At 35.6% G+C, this 18,540-nt stretch overlaps 1 protein-coding gene across 3 annotated transcripts in view; it reads left to right on the top strand.

Moving 5' to 3' along the window:
- Nucleotides 1-18,540, top strand: part of LOC589830 (fibropellin-1) — a 73,678-nt gene that overhangs the window by 14,213 nt on the left and 40,925 nt on the right. Inside the window, exons 6-11 of one of the 3 annotated variants that reach the window (XM_030973526.1) lie at nt 3,011-3,121; nt 5,940-6,053; nt 7,562-7,672; nt 13,232-13,369; nt 16,334-16,669; nt 17,721-17,834. In XM_030973526.1, coding sequence (XP_030829386.1) covers nt 3,011-3,121; nt 5,940-6,053; nt 7,562-7,672; nt 13,232-13,369; nt 16,334-16,669; nt 17,721-17,834 — 924 coding nt within the window. Of the gene's footprint in view, nt 1-2,855; nt 2,973-3,010; nt 3,122-5,939; nt 6,054-7,561; nt 7,673-13,231; nt 13,370-16,333; nt 16,670-17,720; nt 17,835-18,540 lie in introns of all 3 variants that reach the window. The other 2 variants (XM_030973525.1, XM_030973527.1) reach the window with 2 other exon arrangements.

Here is an 18,540-nt window from a genome sequence, read left to right as displayed (position 1 = left end):
TAGTCTATCAGAAAAAAAAGAAAAGAAAAAATGATTGAGTATGAATATATATTGTATTGTGCACTCTTGTCCATTCATGCTACCGTATTATCACCATCAATACCTCCTTTGTTAAGAGTGAGGGCAGCAGTGGGAATGCATTAGATGAAAATTTATGATGAGATCTATAATAAGAAAGATGGAGCACATGCAATCCACGACTTTTTTTTGTTTGTGCAAACGAATTTTCGCAAGTTTTTCGAAATCAGACAGTGCTCACTCAAGTGTAAAATATTGTCGAAACTCTTAGTGCCATGAAATAGATTAGACCCTCCCCCATACCATCGTTAGTATAAATCACGCAGATATCGTGGAAGTTTTTTATTTTTATTATAATAAGCATGATTTTATGCTCATTATAACAAATGTGAGATGTGGTTTGATTTCATATATACTTATGTCTTGTTTCTTAACTTACCCTTTTAAAGGAATTACTAAGTTGCAGTTAAGCCGATTATTAAGATTTTATCATAACTATTGTCATGATAAAAAGGGAGGATGATGAGAGATATATTAAAATTGGTAGCTACAGAGATGCTGGCGAAGCTAGGTGCCATTTAGCGACACCGGTGTTCAGTCAATTTCGCATGATGTATTAAATTTGACTTTGCTATACTGTAGCAAATAAGAATTTCTGGTGGGGAGGGTTTAATAGCTTACCTGGTGTAGAATTTTTGCGCTGATCCCCAAAATACAAATATTATTAACCCTTATTCCGACTTTTTGTTCATTTGGGCCACCTTTTGGCAAAAACTGACCATTGTGGTCACTATTGATCAGGGGCATTGTTTGTAATGTAAACGGATTGGGAATGGAGAGTAAAGTATGGAAGGGGAGGGGGAAAGTTTTTTTTATTTATAAATAAGAGCAGAATTATCTGCTTTTTAACTGGCTGACTTGGAAGAAGAAGAAATGATATGTGACTTATAACTCAATTTGTGGGAGCACTGTAGTATACAGTGCGTATAAAAAGTATACCCAATTTAGGTAGACTACCATTTAAGAGATATGACTTGTTAGACCTTGAAATATAATTCAACTTTTAAAGGGATTTTAGATCAAAGAAGCACATCGTGTTTAGCCTGATTCACTTCGTTCCATCAGCCCATACTTGTTATAAGGCGATTTTGACAGACCCTGGTGCTCAGTGACCTGTGGCAGAAATGTTATGAATAGGGTATCATTGAACAGAAACCAATTTATTCTTCATAATGAAATAGATTTCAAAGTCATATTGGTTATACATTTTTAATTAGGAGCTACCAAAGTTTGGTAAACTTTTTTATACGCACTGTATCAACACATCGATTGATGTTTTTCACCCGTTACCCGTTTGCAGCAATTATTCAGAAAGTGGTAATTGTGTACACTCGGAACGGTAACCTATTTTGTCCTAGGAGGTGAAGGGAATAGGGACTTTTAGATTGAGTGGACTAGAACACGACGAACGCCGACTGATCATGTGTGTCAACGTAATTAACTGCCCATGTTGACTACAATAAGAAATCTTTTATATTGCACTCGACGATATGCATGCAGGAAGTAACACTATGAACATCATGGACAAAGAAAGAGGACAAAATATACAGTTCCTCATTCTTCCCTCAACAAAAGAACATCCCTTCACTGCTATTATGTAAAAATGTGTAGAACCGGTGAATATGCATGTGACACCTGTTCTACACATTTTTTACATAATAGCAGGGAAGGGATGTTCCTTTGTCTACCTGAGGAACTGTATATTTTATGCGCCCCCGGCATACTAGTACCTTGAGCATGTAAATGCGCTATATAAATATCAATATGTATGTATGTATGTATGTACTAGATCTAGGAAAATCAAGGTTGACGCATTCTCGATCGCCGAGTGAGACGACGTAACGCATGCGCAGTGCCTTAAAATGACGTCACACGTTGCAGTCAAAGCTGTCGACGTGCAAATCTAAAAGTCCCTAATATGGGGTCATCAGCTACTCCCCATCCCCGATTGTTTGTTTTTTCTACACAAGAATATAAGGTAAGCTTGAGAAGAAACAATTGTCTAATGGTCATTCTGTCAGTTCTTGAACGTGTCTTCACCGCAGAAGGTCATTGAGAAAAAACTGAAACGCGGTCGCGTATAAAATATAATGGTGCGAAGAAACCCCATCACGATATCACATCAATCTTTCACAGCTGCAATATATATGGGTGATGATACCATTTAATACCAGCTATATGAACGGACAATGATTTACGAGTTTTTGATTAACAAATTTATTTTCTTCTACTTGACCTGTTGACACACCTTCTTCTAATTATTATTATTGAATTCCTGAAAATGGCGAAGAAATATGCTTGAGCAAAGATTATCGGGGAACAGTAGCGCTCTATAAGAGATGGTCTTTAAATGAGAAACAAGAAAAGAATGAAAGACGGAAATAAATTGTAGAGAAAACTTGTGATATTAGTACAGATTGGCTCGGCCAAAGTTAGAATCAGAGATGAAAGTCGTCTTACCTAGAACAATGGGATTTTGGTGTAAGATAGAAAAGCCTCGCCTGGATAGGTAGAAGGGGCATAGTAGAGAGGACATTCTCCAATCATGTGCATGACTGTCTGTTACGAATATCCACAGATGCAGTTTGGGTTCTTAACACCTTTGATGGTTTTAAAACCTAACAGTTATGTATTATTCGCCACCGCGAATCCCCACATTGACCTTCGATGGTGCAAATGGGACACAAGAACACGTAGCAGATTGACCACTCGATAAATCTTAACCTGATAAAAAAAGTGGTGATACTGATGTTACAGACATTTTTTCTCCTCTCTAGATATTGGATGTAACTCAAACCCCTGCCAGAATGGGGGTACGTGCTTCATTGCTGGCTCAGACGCGAGCTTTTTTTGTCGGTGCCTAACTGGTTTCAATGGAGACACGTGTGGAAATCGTAAGTTAAACACATGTCTTTTTTTGTTCATCATTTAGATAACGGATGTGATTCAAATCCGTGTCCAAATGGAGGGACATGCATGAACCTAGCGACCACGTTTATGTGTCAGTGTCCGACAGGTTTCACGGGAACTACGTCCTGTATACGTGAGTTTGTCCAATTCAGTTTTGACCTTCTAGCTTGACTGTCGCTACGGGCTGGCAAAAGTAGCAGATAGAGCTTCCCTGTTCAAGCAAAGGCGCTAGTTTGTAAATGCAAATAATAAGAGTAATGATTATGATTACGATAATAATAATGTTGATGATAATATTACTAATAGTAATGGTAATAATAATGATGATAACAATACTGCTAGTGATAACAATATTCAGCATCTATATAGTGCCTACTATATTTACAGTACCTCAAAGAACAAAAACGAAACCCAACATCAAATGATAATTGTAAACAATCTTTGACCTTTATCAACAAAGTATTTCTTGCTTGTCATAAAGTAGAATTGATATGGTTTCAAAATTATACATTGATAATATTAATCCTTCCACGCTTCACTGAGCAACATTGTTTTGAAAAATGGCATGTAAAAATCCAATGCGCCAGACAGTGAAAACATTTGGATCACATAAGATCATGATGATCGAACATGACCTAAAGGAAAGACAAACTTTACCTCCCAACAAGGAGATTGTTTTCATGGTTTTTATTTAATGAGAGCAAAATTAATGCCATCATCATAAAATAAGGGATAAATGAGATATTGTCGATGGAGGGGGTTTGTAGATCTTATTTTGTGCTGACATGTAAATAGGTTTGCTATTGTTATGAACAATGATTTTTGCAATCTCCAAAACCGCAACTTGTTAACACCCAAAGTGGACAGACATGTAATATTTCTACATGAATCAGGATGAGGGCCAAATTACATTGTGGTAAAGGGTGAAAGGTATGGTCCAATAAGCACATAAGGCATACCAACATAATAGGTGGACACCCATTTTAAATCATAAAGGGGGCACTTTTTCAATGCTCTAGGGTTATTTGGGGGGAAATGGGGGTACTGTAGAATGTCCCTAAAAATCTTATAAAAATATATATAGGTGCTGAAAACGCAGGAACAATGAAGCAACATATCTTCTGATTTCATTTCTTGTGGAAAATATTTAACAATACCACGACTCTGATTTAAAGCCGATTTCTCATGTCGCCGCTCTGCCAACTCTTTTCCTCTCTTAAAACGAAAAAAATATATGCACCCTCTCTTCCTTTTTGCTAGTTTACGGTACAATTATTTTTCGGTCTTGCATGATGATGATGATGGTGATAATGATAGCTATAATGAAGAAAATAACAACAACAGTGTTAATAATATTTTGCGTTTATGAAGTGCCTAATACATCTATGATGTTTCCAAGCGCCTTTCAGATATATATGCTGAAAACGACAAAGCAGTAGTTCATTTTTTGACAAAAATACACGTTTTGTAGGCGAATTAACTATCTGTATTTTTATTGACTGTCATTTAAGATTGTTGATATGATTTTATTTTTGGGGTGTCTCTGTGTATTTAATTATATTGTTACCCAGTAGAAATTAAAATCGTAATGTATTTTCTATTTGGTGAGCTAAATATTTTCATAATAATTAGCATCAATTTGAATTTCCCTTTATTTCAAAGCTAAATACTCTTGCGCCTCTCTATCCTTTCCTATCTTCTTGGATATTTGTTCCGTCTTTATCTCCTTTCTCTTTATCACTTGCATCGCCAAGCTCAATATATTTGACATTTGCATTTACTTACACTATTGTTGGCAAAACAAGGATTATTATCAGAAAAGTTTCTTTTATGAAATGAAAAAAAAGAAGTTCATGTCGTTTGGGAATTTTTTTCCCGTATGACTTGGGGATTATTTGGCAATTTCTTTTTCTGCAAAGATAATCAAACTAGTTGAACATCTGTGAATATTTTTGTAGTAATTTATGATTAGCTATGAAAGAGATCGTACGAGAATTTTTGACACTGTTGTCAACATGTCCCTTTTGCAGGTATGTATGGGATCGCTCAAAAACGGCTTTTTATTTAGGGTCGTTCGCATATGGCGCAATGTTTTTGTGTGGGCCTGTGTGTGTGCGTGTGTGTGTGTACTAAACAATTGCTAGTGGGGGTAAAAACAAAAATGTTTAACGCAACAAAGATCTTACTTGTGTTCACCAGTGGCGTTATGAAATACAAATTTGGGAAGCGCTTTTAAAAAAATACAATGAACCGCCACGCTTTACTGCTCAGATTATTTAGCAAGTTAATAAACCCGTTAAAAAATCATATTCTCTATAGACCATGCCAGAGTTCTCAGATCGTTCCATTTTTTAAATGTCAACAAGGGGCATTGTGTTGTGGGTTTTATGGTTTAAGAGTGTTTCAATTTATTTTAAATATAGAATAAATTGGGAGTTTTAAACGAGGAGATAAGATAATAAATGATGAGAAAATGACCTAAGTCCACAAAAATATTGCTTAACATGTGAATTGGCGAAATTAATCAAATTCCTGCAGGAAAAGTATCGTTCGTTTATTTATGTCCTTGTCCACCACAGGTGACGAAAGTTCAAGGCGTTATTCGGAGTAATAGGAAACCATCTAGTGCAGAAGAAGAAGAAAACGCAGATGTTCCCAAAGTGAAAATGGAAGCTTACTGGGAACTTTTTAGGAATTCATGGATAAAGTGTAAAATTCATACAAGTACGGCCGAAGCCGTGGATGATTTGCTGGGATGAAATTAATTGGATGGTGTTTTATCTCCCTGCCTTAATGCCTCAGATATCGTATGTGAAAATCAGATCAGCTCCCTGGGATCTCTTCATATTGAGTGGTGTGATATTAGTATGAAAAAATACCGAGAAGTTCTTCCACTATGAAAAATGCTGAAAATTCCCTGAAAATTCGTATCTCTCACTTTGTTCAAACAGAAATCCTAGGATGCAGTACCGATCCCTGCGTCAATGGAGCGTGTACAGACCTAGCTGGTGGCAACTATCAGTGCGATTGTCAGGCCGGTTGGATGGATACTAACTGTGATGTTGGTAAGTACCCACCTTTAAAACATAACGCAAGTCCTAAATAATAAAGCCAATACCTTTAAATACCATCCGATTAAATAGCCCCTAATCCATACTTTCATATCAAAGAAATTATGCAGATGGCGTAAAATTGAAATTGTTGAGGTTATTTTCAAAGTATGTACTTTTGTATACGCACGGAATTTTGCACTTGCGAATAATGGCCAGGTCAGGTATCAACAGGTAAGTGTTGACAGCCGGTAACACCAGTAGTCCGTGTAAGGAGAGTCCCTTATAGGGCAATCAAATTGGTTGGCAAAGATGGCATCTGAAACTAGCTTATAAATCAAAGGTGCTCTAGTAAGCCAGCTGTTCAACTATATATTATATATATATATATATATATATATATATATACAAACTTCTTTCCGAAGTAGTTTGCAGTCGCCGAACCCTACGAAGGTACATGTTTATGGAAAATGGATTTGTGCTTATCACAATTGCCTTCTCATGCATTGTAATCATATATTTTTCTTGTGCGCCTCGGAATAGAAGTGTCTAGATAGACGGCGCTATATAAATGCCTATTATTATTATCATTATTATACACAGAACTTTAAACCTATCGTTCCTTGAAAAGTTGCTTGTGCTATCGATATAAAATTGACATAACGATACATATCTGATTGCATGATAATATGTGTCTTTCAGGATACCTCAGTAATGTGCGTACCCTGCAAGTTTCACAAACGAATTTTATTTGATGAATAACATCTGAGTTTGATTTGATACTTCTTATAGTGCCTTATCTCGGACTAATTGTACTTATTGTACAAGGTATACTAGATTGTACAGAAAAATTACAATATGGCAGCCATTTTGAACGATCCCCGGCATGTGCCCCAGGGGTCTAATTTGAGATAACCCAATATCCAAATTTGGTTACAAATTATTCATCTACCTTTGGGTGCATATATCACTAATGCATAATCAACATTCAATAAGAATATTTGGAACTGTTATTTAAAAAAAATACATTTTGGGCCGTCTTTCGTCATGATAGGCACCTGCGCCGCATGTTTTGTCATTTTTGAATAATTAGGTAATGTTTCCCTATTTACAATCAGCATTCGGCCGCACATGTCATACATACAAGTAAAATAATAGTTATAATAATAATTCAAAGTTTCATTTCAACAACCGTAATATGCTAAAATTTCTAAAATGTTGACAAAAGTACCCGAGGCGACCATTTGAAAATTGAGAAAAATGGGTCTCAGGGGACGATTTAAAGGTGACTCAATATCTGATTTTGCTTACATGAACAAACTTATCTACGGTGAGCACGATTTATCTACTATGCCGCCCCTCTCTAAAGGTCAAGATGATTGGTGAACGAATGTCCCTCTCAATTCCTAAAATAACACTCGTGTATCGTTGGCACGATCACATGTCTAATTATTCTCATTGGTGGTATTGTTGTTATTGTTGTTGTTGCTGATATTTGTATGCTATTACCTCATTATTTACAGATATCAACGAATGTCTAGCTACTCCATGTGTCAACGGAGACTGTATAAATAATAACGGTGGATTTACGTGTAGTTGCAGAGCGGGATGGGCTGGACCACTATGTCAAACAGGTAATAACGCAATTGAAAAAAACATTTTAATCAAAACTATTGCATGTTCGATTCCTTCTTGAGGCATGTACATGTTTCAACGTCCCTTATCTAGTGGTCTCTTCAAAGACTCAGCAAGAGAAGGCTATAAACATGGGAAGTTTTTATTTCCCTTTGAATTTCACTTTGATATTCAATTAAAATGCATGGTTGTAGTTTCGTGAAAAGCTCATTTAAGTTCAAGCCTGTACGAAGTTTATTTGAATCGGTGAAAGATGAAACACCAGGACGGCATCGAGAATGAGAAGGGTCTAAATTTAGAATCTGTCTCAGTCGACGGTATGTTCTCGTGAAAGCTGCAGAAGCTAATTCTGATGATTAACAAACAACTTCCTAGGAGATTCCGAAATGGAGGATTGAGTCCATGGGCAAATTTTGAAATTACAGACGCAAAATGTTCATCACAAACTATATATTGTACATATATGTGGTGCATCTTGGACACAGAGGAACATAAAGCTCCCTGGGCTGCTCTTGAAACGATGGAAAAAGGACAAAACTCATTTTCTGTTTTTCTTCTTTTTGCTTTTTCTTCTCCCTCTTTCTTCCTCTTCTCATCCTTATTCTCTTTTTAGTCGTTGTAGTAGTAGTAGAAGTGGTAGTATTAAGATTAAGAGTTGTGGTAGTTGTGGACCAACCGCCTTGCCCAAGCACAGCATACTGTGTCTATTAGCCCTAAAGAAACCCTCCCCTGGAACCAGCGAGGCATGGCCCTTCCCGTGGCCCTTCTGGTCATGTCTTGACCGTTTGAGCTGCTGTCGTTCGTTGCATAACCAACCTAGTAAAGTGGGGGTATAGTGAGAAGAATGAAACCATCTGTCTTTGTGGAAAGGAGCAGACTATGCAACATAGTCTGCCCACAGCTCCCGGACACTTGAACCCAAGACGATCTGGAAGCACTGACCCCCCCCCCCCCCCCCCCTGCGCGATGCAATGCAGCCAAAACTGGAGTGAACGTTGTGGCGTAAGTGACTCAAGAAGAAGAAGAAGAAGAAGAAGAATGAATTGCTTGCCCCGGGCAATTATTTCCTGAACACCTCCACTGAAGCTTCTAACCCCTTTTTAAAATTAGTTATAACGGTTTAAACAATAACCATCAGCAAGTAAGGAATATTGCGTTTGGGAAATATCTTTATTCTTATAAATCTGAAATTTAAAGGGACATGGCCATTACTCTTGTCCCGTCTTCTTTACGCTGATAATGTAGTTTACTTCCCGCATGAATGATACCTTACCCATTCTGTCTTACCATTCACTCACGAATCTTCAAACATGTTCAATGATCAAGGATGCGGGCACGAGAGTACATGAATGAATGCTGCATGTTTGCTCATTAGCATACTGTATACACACAGGCCAAGGAAACATGTGCTGTTAACATTGTTACTGGCTATGTGTCATGCACGAAATACAGGGTGCTGCCGATTTTATACCGTTTGTACTTCCCTTATTTTCTCTCTAAATTGGAACAGATTAGAGGCGACGGAATGTTTCATCCCCCACTGCTGAGTTTAAACCTTCACATATCATTTTACACTAGCAACGAACCTCTATATTTCATTATCTAACATTATCTAGTAACTTTCATCCGCCGGTATGCTTTTATTTCAGGAGTTCCTGCCATATGGTTACACTTTCGTGTTTTTTTTCTTCTGTAAACCTAAGCTTTTAAAATCGTCCAAGTATAAAGAATGTAGATATATATTTGAAACCCTTTTCGATCCCCACCCCCTCTCCCAACTTTTAAGTTTACTAAGTTACATAACAGGTATTGAAGGACCTCCAGTGCAGATATTTATATCTTGAAAGGTGAAGAAGACTTTTTGAAGCAGATGAGGTGAGAATATATTATACCCCATTGTATAGGCCTAGTGCAATCCTGCATAATTTGTGTAATACCAAACTTAATAATTTGCTAACCTTTGCAATTAACACTCCTTTAATCTTAGGCTTATTATCCTAATCCCCAACCTTTTAAAACTCTTTTAGCAAAGGTTCTATAAACCAAAGATCCCTCAAAACTCACCTTTTCCCCCGATGATCTATGTGATATAATTTCTGTACTGTAAATTTTTGTCCTCTTTTCCTGTATTTGTATTGTAAGCGCTGTGGTACTTGTTGTTTTTAGCGCTCCTAAATATTCGATATTATTATTATTATTATTATTATTATTATTATAATCCATAACTCTACATAGAATTGTCTAACTTTCTCTTGCAAAATTGTTACATTTAACATCTGTTTTAAAAGTTATGATAAAGAAACACCCTGAAACACGGAGATGAATAATCTTCTCCTTTTTAGTGACCCTTTTTGTTTTTCCCAATATGATATGTGTAGTTGAATATATCACAAAGCCAGTAGAGAATTAGTATGCGCTGTATAAATTGATCGCTATCATTATCATTATGTCAGGCAGTGAAGCTAGAGACAATAATATAGAGGCGTAATGCCCCCAATATCGCATGATGCTCTGTTTTAAAGCATGATGCGGCTCATTTACAATGCCATCAGGTGCACTTCTTCTTTAAAAAAAAATAATTTTCATGTTAGAATTATGCCCCTCTATATGAAATTTGTGTCATATTTTATGGATTTAAAGAACATTATCACTTTAAAATTCTTGCTCACTAACAATTTTTCTTTTACTTTCTTATTTATTAATTTCTACTTCAGTTGCGTACGTTTGTTTAAATTCAAAAGTTTGCGTATGCAAGGAATTGATCTACATATCTCATGCTTTTCATGTAATCTCTTTTTTAAATAGTAGATATATATATAGTGCTGTGATATACCTATAATAAATGCATAGTAATAAGATTTTATGGAGTAACAATTTGATAGAAATAACCATGAAATTGAAACTTTTCTATTAACGTTGTTTTTTGTTTTTTGTGTTCTTGTATATTGTGGTATTAATATATTTAGAGCAATAACATAATTAAACTTTAACATATCAACGAAATGCATTGTGTTTGTGTTTGTAATTGTTGAAATATGTCGTGTCTCTTTGAATGTTCACTGTCATGTATACCTTTCCTACTCAGTAGCCCATGTAATTAATTAAAATAATGTGCTTCTACATTTCCAATACTAATGTTCAATCTGTATGAATTTAATCTATTATGGTACACGTGTTAAAAGTATTTTTAATACAAATTAGTCGTTGGATTTGTTTCCCTCATAATTAATAACCATTATCTGAGAAAGTTATGAAGCCATTGTTCCTCCTAACTGCGCTCCATCTTGTTGAAACTGTTGTAGACGCCATCTTCGTAGCAAATCGAACTCTGGAGGCGGGTTGAGTGGTGCACAGTACCGCCTTATGTAGGGGTGGGACCAAAGGGAAAACATATGTGTTCGCCTGAATTTGGCTATTGTTACTTTTTATTCATCATTATCATTTTGAAAGCTACCAATTCGTTTACAGAAAATCTCACTAATATGATAATCATACAAATTTGGCATGTGCAACAACAGAATAGAGTGAAGTGCCTGAAGTTCAAAGTTGAAGTTGAATAGTGTATTTTACCTAACACTGGCTCCTTTTCAACTACTCATAGGCCCTAAGGTAAATATATATACAATCTAAAGTGTTGATATATACCTATAATTAATGCATAGTAATAAGATTTTATGGAGTAACAATTTGGTAGAAATAGCAATGACCTTGAATTTTTTCTATTAACGTTGTTTTGTTTTGTGTGTTGTTGTATATTGTGGTATCAATACATTTAGATTTTAGAGCAATAACATAATCAAACTTTAACATATCAACAAAATGCATTGTATTTTTTTGTAATTGTTGAAATATGTCGTGTCTCTTTGAATGTTCACTGTCATACATACCTTTTCTACTCAGTAGCCCATGTAATCAATTAAATGTGCTTCTACAGTTCCAATACTAATGTTTAATCTGTATTACTATACATCAAATATACACATTGCTTTCTTTTAAATTGATTGCAGAAATATTTGTTATTCACTGCTGAATATATATATATGGCTTTCTTTTGTATTGGTTGCGGAAATTAGTACTTTAATCAGGAACGACAAAATCAGTGTAAAGTGGGTTTCATATGTTAAGTTAAGTTTATGTAATGACAGTGAATTGTGAAAGAAACTGCCTGGAAGTAATTACTAGAGGTCGACTATAGGAACTGTCGTATACATTGATGTTTTGGAAGGCTAAATTGAAAAGACATTGACTCAATCTTGTTGACAAATCGCATGCGCTGTACGCAGAAACGGGCATATGGGACCACACACAGATGTCCAATGATAGATGGATAGATAGATAGATAGTTAATTGGTTTCCACAATATCTCATTTTACAAAGAGTGTAAAAACATATTGAAAATGATATAATATACATGTTCATACAATACCGGTACACACTATTCAGAAAATTGTCCTTCAGTTGAAAGCAGAGCTTGTTGTGGCTGGGCTCCTTAAACTACATATGACATAATTAACTAAAGTTAGATTTATAAAATACAAATACACGCTAAAACAGGAAAGGGAAGAATACAGGGATACATGAACCGATACTCACAATTAACTACAAAAGACAAGAGATAGGGAAAGTAAATAAATCTTATTGAAACGATAGTACAATGTATTTTGTTCTCAATATGAGTAGAATATATAGTTGGCATGGCCATACCGTTATTAACTTATTGTAATCCACAAAATTATACTGCTTGGAGACAAACATAGTCAGGAATCAGGAATGACAATATGTATTAAATAATGACAATTCAATTTTCTTCTGAATACATGAACACTTACAGACCGTTTAATCACAGAACCGAGAGAATTCCAGAACTTGGGACCTGTATATATTAAAGGTACTTTGTCCCATTTGCAGGCCAAAAAATGAAAATGTTAAATTCTAACGGCATTTGAAAAACAATATACTTATTTAGAACTTCCCTCAAAATCGAAAGGGCTTGAAAACGGCTTTTAGTGGGAATAACGAACATTTGTTGTGAATTGACTTAAGTGATTGCAATCACCTTAGTAATAGTCTGATTTTCAAACCCTTTTACCGAATGGTCGTACGTTTTGTGCTGCACAAAGATTCAATCAGTTTAATTTTGGCCATTACCAAAGACAAAAAGATATCAGTCAGTCACTCAGTAGTGTCTGACAGCAGAGTCTAGAAGGTGAACGGGTTTCCTAGCATAACTTGAATACTAGGACACTGCTAATGTTTAAATTTCACAGATAGGATATACATGACATGTTCATAATTCTTGCAAAGTTCTACAGAATTTGCAGTTAGCTGCAAAATGGACATAGTATCTTTAAGGTATTTTTAACAATGCGTGTTCTCTTTCTAGGAAGATGATATGAAAACGCCTATCGGGTAGGATAGTCGTGAACTTGATTTCTTTTCTTAAACAAATATGATTGTGTCTGGGGCAGTTCGTTGTTAATCAGCTGCAACATGAGGCAGCATAACTGTAAACTGTTCTTTACTCATAGTCGTTTTCCTATTGTAAATTCTCTCCGCAGCACTCTCACCTTCGCAGCCATGCTACTCTAACCCATGCCAAAACCAAGCCGCTTGCATCGATGATCCATTCAATTATTACTCATGTTATTGTACAAATGGATTTTACGGAACAAACTGTGAACAGACACAAATTAATAGTAAGTAAAACTTGTGCACCTTTTATCTCTCTATCTCTGTCTCTCTCTGTCTCTCTTTCTCTCTCTGTCTCTCTTTGTCTCTCTCTGTCTGTCTCTCTCTCTCTCTCTCTCTCTCTCTCTTACAGCATATTGTTCTAGAATACCTAAAAAGGGGATATTCCGGTCCAACAATAACTTGCTTTCGCTGCAAGCCAAAAATAATAAGAATAAAAGATGTAACACAAAGTATGAGCTAAATCGAACGAATAATGACTAAGAAAGTTAAAGATTTTCAATGACGTATTGAATAATAGAAAACTGTCAAAATCTTTGACAATTTCAGATTTTGTCATTTTTGTATTTTCTCTCTCATGTTGCAATTACATTTATCTCATTATATCATCATTTTTCTTTTGAATCCCTAAAGAAATTGATGTTTTAATGCCTTGTATATATTGTTGCATTGCATCCACCTTCATTAATTTGTCAATGATTTTAACAAAGTTGAGAATTCGTTCATATTAGTATTGTATATTTATAATAATTCTCAATGAAACAAAAACATTTCTATGTGCATCATGTGCTCAGTGCCTCTTACTATAGGATAGAGCTGCTCAACTCTTAAAAGCTGGATTTAAGGACTTTTGAAGGGAAAAGTGGCATTGATCGGATTAGGGAAAGAACAGCTCTTATAGGGGAAGCTGCTAGGGACACATTTTAGAAACTAAAAGGGGCTATTACTATTAAAATTACTCAAAGGGTAACTTTCAGAATTGTAAAGGAGCATCATGAGTACTAGGTGAATAATTGGAACCGCAATGTGTTATCGTATCTAGACCAGTTGTTGCATTTATATGCCTGGATGTCCTTGAATGGAGCGAGTTAATGTGCCTTGCCGTTGTCTTGATATCTAAAATTCCTTTATTGTCTCAACTTTATATCCCTGAACAAGGAGAATTTCTGTGAAGTTTCAAAGGACACGATAAATTATTAGAAAATATATATTTTCGAGTAGAATATGTCATGGAAATATAAAGGGGCACACTTTTTAGTACAGCACACTTTTTTAATAAATGACTATATCCAGAAAAGGGACATTCGATAGCATTGATATTTCTAAAAGGGGCTCCGTTTTGGGTATTTTGCCCCTTACCTCCCACCCCACTGCATTTGAAGCTAAATCTTGCTCTTTATTACATGTAAAAGCCTGTAAGCGGCAATGAGAGTTATAGATTTTTTAAATGGCACTGATCATCTCGTTGCCCAGAAGCATCCTGTTTGTAAATATTCCGAACACACACTATTTCTAAATGTTGCGAACGAGCGAAGAAAAAACCACTTAAAATGTTATTACTTCATGAAAAGGCATAACGGTTTTTTATATTTTGTTTACAATAAATTTACGTTATCTCATAATAGATACAAAATTGAACTTTGTATGTTATTTCTCTCACGGAATACCTAGAGATCTCTTGCGGCACCTCGGTTAAAAAAACGCTGCCTGAAATCACTTGATACCCTCCCTGACAAATTCTTGAAAAAATTGCTGGGCATACCCGTGAGCGGTGCAATTAACGACTTGATACACACCCCAGAAGGCTTTAATAATCCGACCATTCCTGAATTATATCAGTCTTGCCGTTGCATTGCCTTTCATATAGTAGGTCATTGGCGAACAAATAGTAAATCATGCCCTGGTCCAACAACTGTAAATTGACGGAGGTTGGTTTTGGAAGTCTACAACCAGGGATGCCCCTCAAAATGTACAGTACGAATGTACAGGGTAACTGGCAGAACACTAAACGAATGATATAACAAACCCTACAGGAACAAGGCAGAACAAATGGAGAAGGTTGTGTCGATTTCTTGAAAGTCTTACAGATAGAGAATGTAGATTTCAGGCCTATCCCAGGCGGTCCTTTGAATTGAATTGAATTGATAATGGTTTTATTGAGAATAAAAGAACAACAATGCATCGCGGCCTACAAGGCCGAATTGGGCAATGTTTTACAAATGTAAAATACAATATATAAAAACATTCATATTAAATGACATCAAATTAATGAACTGAACTTGAATGAGTAAATTGTTAAAAATAATATTTAACTTTAAAATTCTTATTTCTTATTATTATTTGATCTCCCGAACTCATTTTTGTATAAAAAGGAGATAAAGAAAAGTAAAGAAGAACATGATGGTGGTGTAGATTAAAGAAAGCATAGAAACAGGATGGTAATATTAAGAAGATGATGAAGATTCAAGTGGGGATAGTAAGATGATATACAGAGGGTAGTGCGAATAGTAACACTATCATAATGTATCGATATCAAAAATCAGGCATTGCACATTAACAAACTACTAATGATAGAGGCGAAGTTATGTAGAGAATAAATACTTATATGAAAAATTGTACGAATTAAAATTTACTCTAGGTAATAGCTACTCTAAAGTTAAAGTTGCCTTGAATGCTTGTATTAAGAACCTATTTCGCTGGGGCAAACACCTCAACGACAAGTGTAGTCCATGCCAAGCTAAAGTACCATCCATCATCTCTTCAATCACATTTAATCGCAGAATACTACTCAAATATAGAAGTAAATCTTAGCTAATCAGATAATTTTTTTATTAGAATGTAGGGGTATACTCCCATGTCTCATTGCTGCTTTTTGTTTTCGCTTTGAGGTTACCCTATGTAAGGTGCAATTACAATGCCCTTTTTTTGCTATAGTGGCCCTCCACACTGAAAGACGGCCCGCCGCATCTGTGTCAAATGTGTTTTTATACCTGGGAAATGCACTGAAAGTGAATAACAAACTCCCAAAGAAGATGATACGGTGGCCCAAGTACAGCTTAACGTTGATTAGCCTTCTACAAAAATGAGTTCATAAGTAATAAAGGAAATATGGAAAACTTAATACGCGAATTTTAAAAATTACTTTTCTTATACAATGACTAAACCAATACGTTTTGACTTTTCTTTTGCAGTGATCACATACTTTACAGCCATATCGGGTCTAATCCAGAGCCCTGATTACCCAGACGTGTACCCTTCAAAATACACAGGCTACTACTCTGTCAAGGTCCATGGCGCTGTATCAATCGCCTTCGACTTTCTTTTCTTTGAAATTGAGTTCAACAAAGACGCTTTATATTACGGTACTGATCCTTCCCTCAGTATTACCATGGACGAATTCCATGGAAACCTGTCTAACTTTAAATTTGAAGTGGATGGAGATTTCGCCTGGTTCTTGTTAGAAACGGACAGAAACAACGCAGCGCCATGGGACATATCGAGCGGTTTCAACATCCAGTATGTGGCAGGTCAGTCATCACTGTTTTTAGATTAATTTTTTTAATGCAATAGTTTTCTTACAAGAGGGTTGTTTTAATTATTAAGAGTGGAGGTGCAAGGTTTTTTTTTTTTGGGGGGGGAAGGGGCGGAGCCGGCGTTAAGCTATGCTAGTTATATGTCCTTGATATTCCGATTATCTTTTTTACTTATTTATTTATTTATTTATTTATTTCGGTTTAAAAAGACATAAACCTATAGATGCAGTTAATATACAATAGTGAGCAAAAGAGACAGGTATAACAAGTACAAGATGGCAAGAAAAATGACAAAAAATAATACATTTAATAAGTACAATACCAAAATAAACTAAGAGAAAGTAATGGTCAAGAACGTCAAATCAATAACCTGCTATAGGGTAATGGTAGCAGATAAACAGACAATAATGTTGAGTGAACAAAACAATCGCAAATAAAGGGGAAAATTACATTTTGGAACAACATAAACGCCTTTAAATTGAACTGAATGGGTTACCACACAGAATTATATATTTTACAAATTGGAATCAACTTTAAAAAGCAGTTATAAAATGCCATTATTAAAATATAAAGTATCAAATAAAATGATTCTGAGGGGTAATGGAAAGAGGGAGAGAGAGAGAGAGAGAGAGAGAGAGAGAAAAGGAGAGAGAGAGAGAGAGAGAGAGAGAGAGAGAGAGAGAGAGAGAGAGAGAGAATCAAGATTATTAATTGTACGAACAAGAGAAGGAACAGCAGAATTTTGATACCGGCTAGTGCCTAGGAATGACCAAACCTTGATTACTTTATACGGAGGGGGTGAAAATTGAGCAAGGAATCTTTAGATGGGGGGGGGGGGGGGGGGGGAGTAAGTCTCTGTGTCGAGGCGTCAGTAGCGAGTGGGCAAATTTCTTATCAAGCTCAATTCTTCTTGCTTAAAATCATCCTCTTTTACATCATTACACAATTTGAGTAGATTATGGATGGCTGTTAAAATATTTTTAATGGCACGTCATCTTTTAATATGATGAATAAATCTGTTAAATGCTATGTGTCTTCCGAATAGAAATCGATTACTGCGTATCTAATTCATGTGTAAATGGAGCTACCTGTGTTAATGGAAACGACACCTATACGTGCCAGTGTAATAATCTGTGGGAAGGTCAATTTTGCGAGATCGGTAAGTTCATGACAAATTAACATATATTTGTTTTGTACTAATTTGTATATTACACAGGGTGACATGCAAATGGGAAACCAAAGTTATTGGTTCGCCACTTATTTATTATTATTTTTTTTTAAATGCACATCGTCTGGAAAGATTATATTTGATTCGCTTATTTAAACTTTAAACACGATCAATGAATCACGCAGTACCGATATAATTTAGTCCAGGTTGTCGGAAACCCAATAATTGTCCAATACAAATGGATTGCCGCGGCTCTGAACGGTCGAGTAAAATCACGTCACTTTAGGGGAAATTAGCCTAAAATTTCTTGAATAGTTTCTTCAAGTGTGTTATTTTCAGGAGAAAACTTGAATATAATTATGTCCATATCGTGATATACTTTCGAATTTTAGATTATCAGTTACTCGAATAAGGATTTAAAAGAATACAACAATTAAATTAACTAGTTACACTTAGTTGTAAATAGATTAATGTAAGGCTCACATACAAAAAGATTATTGTTTCTTCCAGGCTCATTTTTCGTTAAAGTTAATTTAAATACTCCTGTAAGTCATCCACCCGGACATTTACCCCCTGGTCAATTACCCATCTAGGACAATTACCCCAAAAGGGGAAAAGGGTAATTCTTAAAAGAAGGTTTCACTAATCATAAGTTTTTTAATAAGGGAGCAATAAATTACATTTCAAAGGGCAGTTA

Source organism: Strongylocentrotus purpuratus, unplaced genomic scaffold (assembly GCF_000002235.5).
Source record: "Strongylocentrotus purpuratus isolate Spur 01 unplaced genomic scaffold, Spur_5.0 spur5_scaffold_6, whole genome shotgun sequence".
Classification (NCBI taxonomy): domain Eukaryota; kingdom Metazoa; phylum Echinodermata; class Echinoidea; order Camarodonta; family Strongylocentrotidae; genus Strongylocentrotus; species Strongylocentrotus purpuratus.
The sequence above is the reverse complement of the archived record's forward strand: the minus strand, read 5'-3'. Positions and strand labels throughout refer to the sequence as shown.